The sequence below is a fragment of the Periplaneta americana genome, chromosome 1 (genome assembly GCF_040183065.1).
Source record: "Periplaneta americana isolate PAMFEO1 chromosome 1, P.americana_PAMFEO1_priV1, whole genome shotgun sequence".
Taxonomy (NCBI): Eukaryota; Metazoa; Arthropoda; class Insecta; order Blattodea; family Blattidae; genus Periplaneta; species Periplaneta americana.
Genome location: NC_091117.1, coordinates 98,182,038 through 98,198,574, shown reverse-complemented (window position 1 = coordinate 98,198,574; position 16,537 = coordinate 98,182,038). Strand labels below are relative to the sequence as shown.

The 16,537-nt window shown below is 35.4% G+C and overlaps 1 protein-coding gene and 2 long non-coding RNA genes across 6 annotated transcripts in view; 1 reads left to right on the top strand and 2 right to left on the bottom strand.

Annotated features, from left to right (window-relative positions):
- Positions 1–13,852, top strand: part of LOC138698615 (uncharacterized) — a 28,260-nt gene extending 14,408 nt beyond the window's left edge. Inside the window, exon 2 of the long non-coding RNA XR_011331913.1 lies at positions 13,576–13,852. This is a non-coding gene — a long non-coding RNA (uncharacterized lncRNA). The remainder of the gene's footprint in view (positions 1–13,575) is intronic.
- LOC138698601 (uncharacterized) lies at positions 582–10,508 on the bottom strand. 4 transcript variants are annotated; one of them, XR_011331906.1, is made up of 5 exons: positions 2,833–10,508; positions 2,579–2,637; positions 2,361–2,430; positions 1,563–1,624; positions 582–1,460 (listed from the first exon to the last, which is right to left on the bottom strand). It is a non-coding gene; the product is annotated as an uncharacterized lncRNA (long non-coding RNA). The 4 variants fall into 4 exon arrangements; XR_011331907.1 differs by having other exon boundaries at positions 582–991; positions 1,333–2,430; XR_011331908.1 differs by having other exon boundaries at positions 582–2,430; positions 2,833–3,013; positions 3,883–10,508.
- Positions 10,991–16,537, bottom strand: part of LOC138698568 (uncharacterized) — a 102,494-nt gene continuing 96,947 nt past the window's right edge. Inside the window, exon 9 of the mRNA XM_069824604.1 lies at positions 10,991–12,569. Coding sequence (XP_069680705.1) covers positions 12,535–12,569 — 35 coding nt within the window. The 3' untranslated portion in view covers positions 10,991–12,534. The remainder of the gene's footprint in view (positions 12,570–16,537) is intronic.

Below are 16,537 nucleotides of genomic sequence, written 5' to 3'. Positions count from 1 at the left end.
TCTTAACAGGCTAAGATGATTCAAACACAAAGGTTTGAAAAATACATTTTAAAAATTATGACCAGGTACACTGTAGGCTATTTAAAACAATAAAAATGCACTGTATCTGCAATTCAAATTTATTTTACATAAGCAAAATATGGTAAAACAACATTTTTCAAGAGGCACATTAATTGAAGCGTCGGCTGGAACAACGTTATAAGTTATATTTGGTAAAATTTACAGGAGCTGCAAAAATGTGTATATGCGTACAACTTTGTTCTTATGAGGGTAGCAAACTTTTGAGTGGACAAATTTCACGTACTGCATTGATGGACAGTTGCAAGCCAAGGAGTATAGCAAGGTAACATGACATACAACATTATTACACGGAAACACACCGAATGAAAATTTTGTAACTTACAACTTTGTTCCAGCTGACACTTCAATTGTATTCAGGTACTCTGTGAATGCGTACTTAAAACAAGAGAGATGCACTATAGCTGCAATTAAATTTAAAATTTATTTATTTATTTTGTGTGAACAAAACACGACATTTTTAAGGAGACACAATAAGTATAATCATTTATTACATCCACTGTCTCATTATATATGCTATGGTACATGTCATATTTACAAATTAATAATATACAGGCTAATACATAAGAGTACATAGTAACTGTAATTAAACACAACACAAATACATATGCAAATACACAAAACTTGGAAAACTGTGGCAGAGCCAACTTCAGCTATAAGCCCCATTTGTTAGAGATCTGCACGGGCCATAATTCTTAGGCCCGGCCCATCTCGGCCTGATCTGAACCAGACCCGAACCCAACCAGAAACCTTAGATTAGCTAATAATTATCACCTGACTCGAACCTAATCCTGAAGACTAGCAGATAAAGCAGAGGCCAGAGACCACAGGGATCAAGAACAGCTGCAAGAGATTATCACTCCATTAGAAGGATGAGAAGAAGTAATCTCCCAGTCATCCGGGTCAAACAAATCTGGTCAACAAAATTAAACATATTTTTTGTTAAAACATAAAGAATGGGTGATTATTGTAGCATTTACTTTCTGCCACTAATTGAAGATGTCTTTGTAGATAGACCACCCATTAAAGAGGAGGAAAAAGTAATGTAAAAACTCCAAATCTTACTTTTGATATTCCAAACCCCATCTCTTTGCAAACATGAGGATATGACTTACTTTTATTTCAAATCATTCTATGTTATAATGTTAGCATCCAACTTTCAACTAATGTATTTTTTAAAGAAATCACTGTAATAGTACTGAAGTTCATGAATTTCTAACATCTCAAGTAAAATTAAGTCAACATTAAACTTACAGTTCACAGATGGAGAAAGATTTTTCAATGTGGCTAATGCATTCCTCAGAGGCTTGCTTTTTCTTTCTTTCTTTTTTTTTTTAAGCCTCCTTGGGGTGTAACTCGATCAGCTATTATCCCATTATCAGCTGAAATATTTAAGAGAGGGATATATGCTTATATTCAGATCTTTCTGAGTTTAGCCTACTCTACCTACACTGAATAAACCAGTAATTTCACTTAAAACTTACTTTCATTACACTGTGTAAATACCCGTACAGTGGAAGACCTTCATCTGCTGCACCAGCTGACTCTGTAATATTTTAAGAGTGGAATTAATTCTTAAGATATTTAATTCTGGAGAAAGATGATGTTTTATCATAAATGTGTGGACACTTCAAAGTCAGCAGCTGTAACAGTATTGTATTTTCTAACGTGCTATTAATCCAAACTCATTTTTAACAATAAGAAAGTGAAGCTGCAATAAAAAAGAGAGAGAGAAAACCAAGCAAATAGTTCTATTGTAAATAGAGTGTAGTCAGTTTCTGTTTTACCTCATGAAAAGATATTTTTCAATTTTTCTGTACACAAGAAATCATTCACAAGTTTCAAAGTGAGAATCCTCACGGTAAAATTGAAATACAACTTAACATAATGTGGCCTAATCTAATTACAAACCCATTACAGAGAAATCTCAAAATAAATTCTTCAGTTTAGTGTATTTTCTATTTTTAGGCCTACATTTATAAATTTCAAATTCCCACTCAAATCCCACATAATATTATAATACAATGATGTTTAGTTTTTATGACATCCATTTCTTGCGACCATTTCATCATTATGTACAATTTATATTTTAACATTTTTTTTTTAAACTTTTGCATCTAATTTATCTACTGCTTGCTGCAGATTTCATATAGTATGTGTGTTAGTTTTATTTTCAACATGTTGGCTGAAAATGTGTTTACATGTTACAGCTATTTCGGATTGGAAAAGTAAGCATCGTACGTAGAATGTGAAAGAACGTTTTGTAGTATAAATCAAATTACCTGGAGATATTGTTGGGATGTCCAGTTTCACTTCAAAAACTAAAGAATTGCACTGTGAACCTGAATGGTACTGTAAATAAAAAAGAAATAATAGTATTATAATGTAATACCGACATTAAATTAAATTTGTATAACAATTTTCAACAATCTAATATTTTTTTTTTTATCTCTAAAGCTCATCATCTCTTCTTCTGACTCTTAATTCCTTACACACTAACCTCATTCGTGTTATTAGCTGCACTGGTATCAGTGGAACTTGGTTTAGTTACTACTTCGGCTGTAACAAAAGTAAGTAAATAAATAAATGAGTGAATGAATAAATAAATAAAAAGAATTCAAACTTGTGTTATACAATTTCCTCTGCTTATTATGTAATAATTGTATAAATTAACATATAAGTGAACTTATGCATTGAATATGAATAAAAATCACTGAGAAATCACTCAATTGATAGGAGAATTAAATCACTTACCTTGGCTAAGTTTGGATTTGGTTTTGCTTCAGTTGGAGGGGCTCCAATTGTTTGTAGCCTGCATTGTCTCTCTGCAGCAGCAATTCTTTGTGTTCTTTTCCAAGAATTCAAATTTGCTTCTCAGCTGTTTTCAGGTCCTTGTATTTGTGCTGATGTTACTATATTCTTCCCATGCTTCATTCTATATTAGTAAAAAGGAAGTAAAACTAGGTTAATTCCATATGCAACCTACAACATTAGAAAATATACTGTATTTCTCTTTTTCCCTTATCTAAGTTTCTATACCTAAATAAGCAAGAGCTTTTACTGGACGATTGTCAGTACAATATCAAACATATGACTATACTGTACATACAAACTTTGGAAAAAACTTAATATCTTCTGTTTCTGTGTTATTTTACGAGGTGTTGAATGTGCATTACAGTGAGTGATTATAGTCGAACTGGTAGCAGCAACAGATATTGCATTTTAGTGGAAACGTCTCTCCACCTCATGCTGTTCTTTTAAAAAATAATGTTAGGCCCTATCTGTGATCGAATGGTATTATAGGCCTAATACAAAATATCCGCCCATTTACTAACAGTAAAATACGTAGGCCTAACATGCTGAAATATTGGTAATTTGCTAGGAACAGTGTACCTTGCTGTAATAATGTTGGTTAGAAATCCCAGGCCAAAAACATCATTCATTATTATCATTTATCAGTATCAGTGAACTTTTCTTTTTAAACGAGTTACTATGCCTTCGACCCATGATTTGGAGCCGTGAGTACATTATTTCTAAAAAAATTACCGAAATAGGCCCTATTCACTAATAATGTAGGCTATACAACAAACTGAAAGCACACTTAATATTAATTACAATACAAAAATAATTGCCACCTACACTTCTTGTGCAGTTACACATAAATAAAACAATGATTATGGAGAAAAACGCACTTTTGCTGGAACCCGCACCCGTCCTTTTTAGGCCTACTAATTAAAACCAAAATACTATCATATTGTAGGAATTATTACTATTCGAAAAGAAACATAACCTTTAAAATCTTACCTTTTGCTTCCATGTAAAGTTTCTTCATGCAGTATGTGTAATTTTCTGTTCTTCACTCTGTTATTTTCTTGGCTGGAGTTTCAGCATTATAGTAAATAATAACAATAATGCTTACAATAAAAACTCAAAATAAATAGTACCATATAAACACGGAACATAAACATGAAATACGCGGGGAAAGGTATACCAACGCAATAAATTTTACTACATTTTCAGTAACTTCATTGCCAACGTAATAAAAATGTTACTATATCTTCCGGATAACAATCCTGCAGTTAAAATCCGCTGGTAGTACAGAACAAAATATTTAACTTCCAGATTGCTAAACTGGAGTATACGAATCTGGAGCTTTAACAGGCGATCGTAGTACAGGCCCTTAGCGTGTTCCCACTGCCGCAGGCTGTTTTAAAAGGTCTAGCTGGTTCACGTCTGAGCATGAACCCCTAGATGCAACTATTTCGCCCGACTTTACTGGCTATAACTCACTTATGCTCTAACTAAAAGAAGCCGAACATCCAGCAGTTTCTTTCTATAGCTACTCTTAATTATGAAGAGAATGAGTGGCTTCAAGAGACAGGGGGTTCAGTGAACCTAAAGACGAGCCGCGCCTGCATTGGATATGTGTTGTTTCTCAATATTTTGAACATAAACTATATTAATTAGCAGAATACAATAAAATGTTACATCTTTATTCACAACAAATGGTTACTTTGCAAAACTGTCACAGATCATCAATATATCATTTTCATGTGTAGTATTACTGTAAACTTCAAAACAGAACAATAAAATTAAATTTTTATTCAGAAGAAATTGTTAGTTAGGATTGCAAATCTTTCACAGATCATCAATACAATAAAATATTAATTCATTTTCATGTGTAGTCAGACTTTAAGCTTCAGAATAGAACATTAAAATTATATTCTTATTCAGGAAAAAATAATTGTTACTTATTTCGAAACCTTCACAGATCATCAATATAATACAATATTAATTTATTTTTATGTATACTCAAACAATAAACGTCGGAATAGAACAATAACCAACCACCCCACACAACACAAACAAGCTGCATTCCGAACAATGGTACACAGACTACTCAACATACCAATGAACCAACAGGATTACAACGAAGAACTAAACACAATCAAATACAGTACTGTACATAGCACAAGAAAATGGATACAACCCTAACATAATAGACAACATAATACGTAAGACAAAACAAAACCACAAAAAACAGAAGAATACAACACAAACACAAGAACACAAAAAATACATCACACTAACATACGAAAACAAAAACACACATAAAAATGCTACCTCATTCAAGAAATTAAACTACAACATCGCATACAGAACAAATAACACTCTAGAAAAACATCTCAACACGCAAACAACACAAACAAACAAATACAACCACATAGACGTATACAAACTCAAATGTAACACCTGCAACAACTTCTACATAGGACAGACAGGCAGATCATTTCAAACACATTACAAAGAACACATCACAGCCTTAACAAAATTACAAAACACCTCCACATATGCAGAACACATCACAAATGCCAACCACACCTACAGAGACATCAACACAGACATGGAAATACTGCACATCCAACCAAAAAGCCAGAAACTCAACACACTAGAATAATATGAAATATACAGACCGAGCCCCTACCACGCCGTAGCAGAGAAGTGAGAAATATGTTCCCAAATTGAAGTAGCAGAAATCCGCCATTTGTTTGGTAGAAAACGCGCGAGATTTCGAAAGCGCTATTTAAATATGTGTATTGCGTATCCTAAAGCTAAATGTTTTTGTGTAAAGGAACATACTTCCTTTGCGAGATACCTTTAATACCGTGTTTCTGCTATCAGCAGAGTTGCTAGGTTTTCTGCGAGGAAAATCGAAATATAAGAAGCTAACTTAAGACATTAGTCTTATCAACATTTTACCATAAAATTTATAGCAGTTTTCTGCAAAGTAGTGTTTGTGTGCTTTTTAATGTAATAGGCCTATTCGCCTCCGTGATAAACACTAAAGTACAAAGGACACACAGTACAATGAACATTATAATTTTTTCTTTTATTAACCACGAATACATTTTAACCATTTGCTACTAAATTAACTTTGTAACCGTTACTGCAACAGTTTCACTATCTGACGATGAATCCATGTTTAAACATATTTTACTAAATTTTAAAACACAGCAATTGTTTACACGATATCAAAACGCTATCTTTTTTGCCACTCAACACACTCAAAGTACACAATATTTAATAATTGTGAGAGCAGCGACCAGGGACCAAAACGGATTAATCAACAATGTGGTAGAACTAGGAGAAATAGGTATTATTTTGCAAGTTTAGTTGCCTTAAGGCAATCAGCTGGGCTACCTCACAGAATTACTAAATATCCGTGGTAACTTCTATGTTTACAATGTTACCATTTGAATCAATATATAGGCCTAAATAAAAATATCGGATAATAGGAAATACCGACATAATTTGTTTAAATAATAATCTGTAAAATCGGGTTTTTTGTCAATCCCGACTCGCTTTAATCGGGACTCAACCAGGAAATTGGGAGAAACCCGCCTAAATTGGGATACCCGGAAAGCCTGGCTGTCAGACTTGTATCATTTTCGTAGGAACTCTGAATGTGAATATTCATAACCACGGTTAATAAAAGAATTAATGTCAACTTTTAAATTCAATTAATGTCAACTTTTAAATTCAATCTATAGGTTAAACTGCTGCATGAAGTCAAAAAGCATTATTATTATTATCATTATTATTATTATTAGTAGTAGTAGTAGTAGTAGTAGTAGTAGTAGTAGTAGTAGTAGTAGTAGTAGCAACAGCAGCAGCAGTAGTAGCATAAGATAATGTTTAATTAATTCGTAAATAAGATAAGAATTACTTTCAATCAGTTATATTAAAAAAATGTTATAACTTATACAGTTTCTGTAGCTTTAAATTCGGTCAAATTCATGTATGCACTGAAAAAAGAACTGTTTGAAGAAAATAAATGATATGGAGTAGATGGACACAATGTATATGGTAATAGCATAGTTTGAAAGGTAAAAACTATCTTCGAAATGAGTTGAAGACACTGAATGATTCATTGTAGGGTAGAAAATCTCTCTGCAGATTGCACCTATCCACTTTCGGTTAAGAGAATCGTTACTCAGAGGAAACTTGAAGCATAAAGAGTCACATGAAAAGTACAATAATTTGTCTTCTATAACATAATATGGAGAAAAAATCGTCTTGGAAATGAAGGATTAACTAATCAGTGAAATATAACATTCCTTCTTTACATCCGTGTGCATTACTGCAATTAAAAGCAGCGCACGAAAGAACTGTGCTTATTCAGCTCTAACAAACAAATGGCCGCCCGCCGGCTGTTCAATTTGGGAGCATAACACTAGCGCCAGTGAGCGGTCTAGTGGTTATTTAGAAAGTCTATGATACAGACACACGAAAACACACCCCAACGATATTCCCAACACACAACTCAATTTCAAAACACATACACTCTTTGACTCTACACTATGAACGCACCCACACTGGAAACAAGATGTGCCAAGACCAACAACGACCAGTTCCGAAGATGACCGAAAATAGGTCGAAATATGTTAACAAGGTACGTTAAAATTTAACACAAAGTTCTTATCATACATATTCCGAAGTGATAGTGTTAAAAGTTGTGTAATCAAGATGTATAATAAAATTAAAATTTTTATTCAGAACAAAGGGTAAAAGTAAAAAGTAAATCCGTGGTGCTACAGCCCATGAAGGGCCAAGACCGACCAGCCGGCTGCTGGTCTCGTTCACATGCTGAAGCAGAGGTAGACAATCATCCAACCAGAATGGAGGTATCGTGTGATTAGCATGATGATACTCCAGCCATTATAGCTGATTTGCGAAACTGGATTTTCGCTACCTATTGCAGCTCCCCAAGTGCATCACATGCTGGGTGGGCACCAGTCTCATACACTAGCTGAAATTTCATGAGAAAATTTCTTCCCCTATGAGGACTCGAACCAGCACGCATTCCACAGAATAAATCCTTCACAGATCATCGATATCATAATATTATAATATTCAATCATTTTCATATGTAGGCCTAATCATATTGTAAACTTCTTGCACCTCTTCGTTTTCTGGAAGGAATCTGTGGGACTTTTTCAGATCATCCGTCTTTTTCTTGTTGATTGGCAAACTTCCTCTATATGGTATGGTTTTAGGGCTCTGAGGACTCAATGAACGTTCTGATAATACAAAAGTATGTTCCATTATTTTGCCATTTATGTTTACTTTTGCTTTTACAACTCCGAGATTTTCAGTGGAGTAATGAAACTGACGGAATTCAGATATTGAAAATGGTTCTTACTGAGAACGTGGGGTTCTTCTCACTTGAGTTTCCAGAGACTAGGCTATGTAGGCCTATTCTTGCGATAATGGTGAGGCCACCATTCTTTAAAATCAATATTCCAGTTCTTTCTGGAACCGTAACTTCAAAAGTTATTTTTGAACTAGATTGTCCTTTTCAGTTACCTTTTTATAACGCCAAAATCATGGTAGCAGGGGAGGAAGGAATGGTCCCTTATGGGGAAGTAATGTGTGATTGTTTCAAACCTCCCCTGTGCTAGGGAAAATTGTATTTAATATACAATGTTACCAAACTATAAATAATAATTATTTTTAATTAATTTATGGTAAATCTTATGCATGTGCTGCCAATCTAAGAATCTAAAGTATTGAGAAACCCCGCAAGTCCTGAACATGTGTGATTCTTCTTCATACTGAAAATAAGTTGAACTGAATTCTGGCATAGGGTATGATGGAAGATGTAGTGTCTCTCTTCAGAATGATGCATCTTGGTGTGTAGAATACAAAATGGCATGTAACTCAATTTCGTAAAAAGTGGACATGTGGGGTTTCTCAATATTCCCATTCAATTGTGATTCAGCAGAAAGAGACATCAGTGAATAAAGCATGTGACTGAATGCAGTTTAGTAACTACAGTAATTTAATAATATTTTTTTGTTTATTTTTTCGTAATGAACATAAAAATTTTCAGTGTTAGTGGATATTGCTATTATTAATTAATATTTTTATAAAGCCACATTACAAGAACTGTTTTCTAAATTAGTTATAGCATAGGCTGCATCCTCTATTACTCATGCTCAAAGTTTATTGGTTTATTTTTTAATGCTGACAAATGTGCAAATAATTTTCTTTAAGTAGGTATAATGTTTTGTTCTTAAAAATAAATGTATGTTTGTCCAATAAAAATATAGGAAACATATGTGTTTTCCAGTGGCGGCTCGCAACCTCAAAAGTTGGTGAAGCTCTTTTATTAAGGGACATGATGTACGACTTACCTATTTTTTGTAGATTAAGTTGATTCGCCTGTCTCTACGGAATGAGAATTGTCACTGATGTCCTCATGAAATGGCTACTTCTCAATCAGATCATGTAGCAAGTCCTTGTGAATGGAGATACACGCCAATGATGCTAATCTCCCTTGTGCCATTGAATTGCGAAGATTTATCTTTACGCGGTTGAGTGCACAAAAAACACAAAACTTCGCTCCACTGCAATGCAAGAGCCTATAGGATTCTTCAATACTTCTTTATTTTCTCTTACAAGTTTTAGGTCTTGTATCAGGGGAAATGTTCTGGTACTCATGATCTGCATAGAGAAGCTCTAGTTCTGTTTTCAAACGACTTACTTTGAACATATGTGGGAAAGTCTTTTGTAGAGCGACAAGAGCATTAGAAGGAAAAATATTAGAATACTGAAGAAATTTTAAAGTATTGGCAAAAGAGCAAAACTGAAGCTGTTCAATATCTTGATATCTAGTGTTAACTTGCATAAATATGACGACAAGTAACTTATTTAAAAATAATTGTTTGTACTTCTGAAAAAGTTCACCTTCTGACAGCTTAACATATTTCCGCCCAGAAAATTCAGCCCTTTCTTTAGCCTTTTCAAAAAACTGACAAAAACTTAATCTGTTTTCACAAAATCCATCCGAGGACCATGCCGATTTTTTTATTCCAACGGAACAACTGGATAATACGCACGGCAGACCAACATCGATAGTCGACTCTACTCGCTGGCCACTAGTCACCGGGCCGTACCGAGCCGCATCAAACAAAATATAATCGAAATGGTGGTAGTCAAATTCGCGACTATATTCTTAAATAATTCACTCCATTAGTCAAGTTCAAGGTTTTATGTAGTACAACGGCGGTTTTTTGAATGCATTAAGAGAACATGAAGATGTAATAAGATAATAAACTAGGTTATCACAAGGAAATTAACAGGAAAAAAGGTGTGTTTCACAGAATACCATTAAAATGACGGAAAGTAAATTTCCGGTTAATGTTCGCCAAAGCGTAAAGTACGTAATTATGACAGCGTTGCTGTTTTATTTCTGGCCTATAGAAAAATACCTAGCCTTTTACGAAAAAAAATTTAGGGACCATGAAATTATTCACCGCTTACATTATAGGCCTATTATTTATTAACAATATTACGAATCAAAAACTGTCATATTATATAATTTTAACTACTACATGGACGAATGAAATCAAGCTAACCTAACCAAAGCTAACCTAACCTAACCAAAGCTAATCTAACCTAACCAAAGCTAACCTAACCTAAGCTAAGCTAACCTAACATAACATAACCTTCGTAAATGCAAGGCCTGTAACCGGAGCAAGAAGGGATCTCAATCATTTAATCTGCAAGTACACGCAAAAATAAATTCAAGTAAGGATCACGCTCCCACTGCAAGAGAGGTTCGCGCATGCGCTACAGCAAAACTGTTTCTGTCCCGAGCCTCTCATCTAAGGCACTCGTCATAATTTACTCGCAATATTTACGCAAATACACATTGTCGCTAACAGTGGTGCTATCTCTCAATGTTCAGAACGAAGGAGGTAGACAGAGAAAGAAAAAATTCCTCCCGCCAACTACGCCACACACCAACGTCATGTTCTTATGTTGGTGACATTGTGTATTTACTTAAATTTGGTGGTAAACGTAACGGCACGGTTCAAAGCGACCGTGCTAATTCTCCAGTATAGCGATTCCAACTAACAAACAGGACCAACAAAACAATTTTTCCAAATAAGAACTACCGCACAGCCACTGATCTTCACTGTACCACGCACTTTTAAAATGTTTGATGTAAGATCTTGCACCTTTCCTTTTCAACTTCTTTGCCGATATATTAGTAACAAGTGTTGGTTTCCCCGCTAACAATTTTTTTATTTTAGTCAGTTATTTAACGACGCTGTATCAACTGTGAGGTTATTTAGCGTCGATGAGATTGGTGATAACGAGATAGTATTTGGCGAGATGAGGCCGAGGATTCGCCACAGATTACCTGACTTTCACCTTACAGTTGGGGAAAACCTCGAAAAAACCTAACCAGGTAATCAGCCCAAGCAGGGATCGAACCCGCGCCTGAGCGCAACTTCAGACCGGCAGGCAAGCGTCTTAATCGGCTGAGCCACGCCGGTGGTTTCCCCGCTAACAATACATCTCTTCCATCACTTTCAGTCCATCGCGAAAATGGTGTCTGTAACACGCTACACACTATATCGTTTATAGGATACATTCCTCATTGTTAATAAAAATATTTGAGTCACCACTTTTAAAAATAATTATGAAACTATCACTAAAAATAAATAACTGCTTAGTTAACTTAATCTTCAAATATATCGTTTTAGCAACAAGACGTAACAGTCACTCTATGCCCGTGTCTCACAACCTGAAATGAAGAAGTGCAAAGAAGTGTGGACACTCATTGTATTCGCGTGCCGTTATTTTCCTTTCAAAAGAGCGAAGCCAGGAAGCGATAAGGGTGCTTGCAGCTACAAAGGAAATGTTTTGTCAGCGATTCACGTACCCTCGAAGACAGGCTCTATAGAAATCTTGTAAGGGTTCGTTGCCATGGTTACCCGTAAACAAATCCGCAAATTGTGAAGCTCTACCTCGGAAAGAGGGAAATAGCTGCAATCTTCACCTTTCCCCACTCTCCCTACGCCAACAGGTAGTGACAAGTTACTCTACAATAGGACTAGTGTTCCATAATGCAGAATACCTAAGTGCAGAACATATCACAACGCAGAACTTAAAAGACAAAAATTAAGCGAAATTAAATAAAATATTAAAGTATTTGTAAATAAGTGAAGTTGCACTTAGTAAACAGGTGAAGCGCCGCTTCACGAGCTTCACCCGAAAAACAGCCCCTAGTGTTTTCCTATTTCTCTTCATATAAAAACAATGGACAAGTTAACCCATAGTCTGTGACAACCAAGCCTGGACATGGGGTAGGTTGTCACATTTTCCCTACTTAATATAATTATGGCTCAGTAGCATTCCTTAAACATGATATATTCCAAATGCAATATTTGAATATTATACTTGAGGCGCAAGAGTACATATGTGTGCACAAAACATTTTGTATACATCGTTCATAAGTTCAAAAAAATTGAAATATGAAAATTGTGACAACCAAGGTGAGTCTCCCCTCTCTCATTCCATTGTCTGGTATCCTAATGTAGCCAGATGTCGACTGGGTTAGCTCCAGGATCCCACTCCATGGGCTGCATGTCATTCTCTGCGTCAATGCCTTCCCACTGCATGGGCTCCTCTTGTTCCTAGAAAATTAAAAAAAAAAATGTGCAATAATAAATTATAAAATTTTTATCGACAATGGTGAAGTTTTAATTTGGTTCACTTTAGAACAAAAATAAAGTAAGGTGTCCCATGATGTAGATTGACGCAATTACATAGTCTTATTCCTGAATGAGTGGAGTCTATGAAACAAAGGTGGAATCACACTTTTGCCACGGCATGTGTTCTCTGTGATATCATATAATTTGGAAGGCGCATGCTGTGTTGTGTGCACATCGTCATGCCATTTTACTTCACACTTACTATCAGTTCAGTCGCTATTTTATTCAGTAGCTTTTTTGTAGCAGTAATTCCAGCAGTTCTTCAGAATTTGAAGAAGACATGCGAAAATGTGACTTCGGCTATTATCATTCAGGAAAGAAAGTGCCGTAAGTGGGTGCATGACAAAAACTTGAAACAGAAGGAATATGGTGATTTATTTCATACCTTGTTTAAACAACTGGAACAGTGTTTTCATATGCATTATAAAATGAATAAAGAAGAATTTGAATTTATTCACAATAAATAATAGAGAAAATACAGAAACAGAGCACTCAATTTCGAATGGCAGTTAACACTGGAGAAAAATTAGAACAATAAGCAATTGTATAAAATCTGAAGTCTGATTAGTGTAATACAGTATGTAGCTAGTCAGTGATATATGTAATAGAGGGGGAAAGGAACTGGCACCCTATCTCATCTCCTGGCCTAGTTGCCTCGTGAGTGATGCCTTGTTGGTATCATTTGTGAGGTTCAGACCTGTCTTGGTACAGGTGATTAAACAACAACTCTTTATTTCAAATTTTAATGAAGTTTTATACTACCATACCTACGTGAAGTCGCATTCTTGAATAATGTCCATTGTTGTACAACTGAGCAAACCCTGATAATTAATAGGCAGTTTATGTTTAACGATAATGATCAATGTCTATTATTGACTCACACAATTTGTTAGTGTACCTGTACTTATGTCTTGTGCTGTTGATCTAGATCACCGGTCATCAGCACAGAGCACTCTCGGGTTAGCATCTCTTACCCGCAGATAAAACTTTGCACTGGCATGCATCTGTGGTTGCTGGCGGGTATGCTCTCTCCCTCTTCCTGCTGCACGATGGGGGATATTAAGAAGCACTGCCTACTCTTTACCCATTTCAGCGAGTGCTGACGACCACTGAATTGTAGATGATCCTGCAGTTCATAGACCGTTATCTTGTGGTGGAAATGTATAGCAATTTGATGACACAAATAAAGAACGCTATAATTGCAACTGCTGCTGTATGTTTCAATTGCCTTTTTCCTGCTTACTTACTGGCTTTTAAGGAACCCGGAGGTTCATTGCCGCCCTCACATAAGCCTGCCATTGGTCCCTATCCTGAGCAAGATTAATCCAGTCTCTACCATCATATCCCACCTCCCTCAAACCAATTTTTCCTGCACTGTCATTAAATGTTGATCATCGAGGTAGATCGCAAAATTATGATAAATGTTCAACAATACAGCTATTGTTATAGTCAATAATATTTATGGTTAATATGAATTTTTTTATGTGTGTGGTCACATCTATACTGATGTACTTACTATAATAATAATAATAATAATAATGGAAATAATGAGGTTAGTTCAGTAGATGACTTAGTTACTAATAAAGCAGAAATTGACATATAGTATTCACCGCTAATATTCAAATCTCTTGCTATCCCCCCCCCCCCCCATGTTTCGTTTCTAATGTTCAAGTCTCTGCAATTAGACTTAAAATTAAACAAGATTGTATGTTGCCTTACTTTTTCAATCATGTATTACTCCATAATGAACCTACATGTGCTCTCCACATCCACTGTTGTCCGGTGCAGCAGAAAATCTAAATGTGATGGCACGAGAGCTACACTGGAGAGGACATGGCGTGGGAACAGTGTGATTGTAAGCAATGTAATTCGATGAAGAAAATGAGAACCACAGATTGAATGCAGAAAATGACAGCTCAAGAAATCACATTCCGTGCCGTGCCATGTTAGTTGTGTTTCTACCTTAGAGTTCACTTTCTCTGACAATTTTCTCTGTCACAGGTAGATTTCTCTGTAAACCTACAATACTGCAAGAAACTTGGATAATCAAATCAGTGAATTACATGTACATTCCTGGAACTGTTTCGAAAGTTCTGATAGACTTGTAAAACCCGCTAAAATTTTCGGAACATTTGAAATTTAACTTAACACAACTAGTGATAACTAGCATAGATGGAGTAGGGAAAGGGACTCGTGTGCTGGGGATGTGAGTTTGATTACACTCCGGCTGATAGATTATATGTACATATATTTTTTCTTTCCATGCTTTTGGAGGCAGTGCCGAAAATGCAGTACTCACAGTGCAGCTTTTCACATTTGAACATGGAAAGATAAACTGTATGCACTTTTTTCTTTCTGGCAACTTGTCTGTTATTTAACGAGGTCACTCAGAGTCATCTGAATTGGTGCAATAGAAACCGAAACCGATCTAAACTCATTGTGGCTCTGAAAATATCTCTGCCGGTACCGTCAGCATTCCACAAACCTTTTGCATCCTCATTGCCCCTGATATATAAAAGCGTATTTTAAAAATATAACCCCCTCAAAGGGGCCCAGTTTAGGTTTTGATTGAACACTAAAAATTAGTATATAATACTGCAATTATTGCACTTTAAATTATATTTATATTTATACATATACAGTATATATATATATAAATTTCTACGATTTATAGACTCTTTAGTGTAACCATTTTCATAATACATTGCACCCTAATTTACGGAAAAAAGTAACTTTTAATAAATTACTAAAAATTGTGTCAGCCCGAAAAAATTAAACATGGGTTATTTAATTTAATCAATAGAATATATTAAAAAAAAATTGGAGCAAATACTAAGTTGTCATGTTCGTAGGTGTTCGATTTGACATGGAATGACTCATTTATAGATAAAAAGATTGAAAAAATTTTTATCTCAAAGAATGATGCAAGGAAAAATGTATTCAGAACTATTTGGGCATAAAACAGTATTTTTCCTTTTACCATTTCACAGGACAATGTTACTACTGTATAAACAAGTTAACAACAAAGTTAATGATGCAATATAACAATATTGACTATTCATTCCAAATAAATAACAGGTATTGAAGTAATAAATAACAGTTATATTATCTTTATTGTAAAGCTAAATCCGAATCCTAGTTTAGGTGGACTACAGAAAAGCCTAAAAAGGATAACAAAGTAAAAATAAATAGGGCTGAAAAATACTTACTGGTTTATATTATATTAATTGTACGAGGCGTGTTCTTGAAGTAAGTTCCAAAAGGGTGTAGTAAGTAAACGGGAAGATATTTACAAACCATTTTTAGTGCATTGTATTCCCCACACTTCAATTACTTCTCAACATAATCTCCACCATTATTGAGGCATTTATCAAGTCGTGGCACAAGTCTTTCTATACCCTCATTGTAGAATTCGCCCACCTGTGATGCAAACTACTCCCACACTGCTGTTTTCACTTCATCGTCGCCATCAAAACATTGACCACCGAGGAACTTATTGAGGTGCAGGAAGAGATGAAAGTCACTCGGAGCCAAATCCGGGCTGTAGGGGGATGGTCAATTTGTTTCCAGCCAAATTTCGAGATGAGATTTTGGGTGTCACGAGCTGTGTGTGGCCGAGCGTTGTCATGAAGCAACACATCTCTGTCAGTCAGCATCCTACGTCTCTTGTTCTGAATTGTGCGACGGAGCTTCTTCAAGGTCTGACAATAGGTTTCTCTATTAATGTTTTCACCCCGATGAGTAGGACTCCCTTTTCTGTTCCAAAAAACAGTGCACATGATCTTGCGTGTTGACATGGTTTGTTTGAATTTCTTTTTCCTTGGCGATGCAGTGTGCCTCCATTCCATGGACTGCTGCTTTGATTCAGGTGTCATGTGAGACACCCAAGT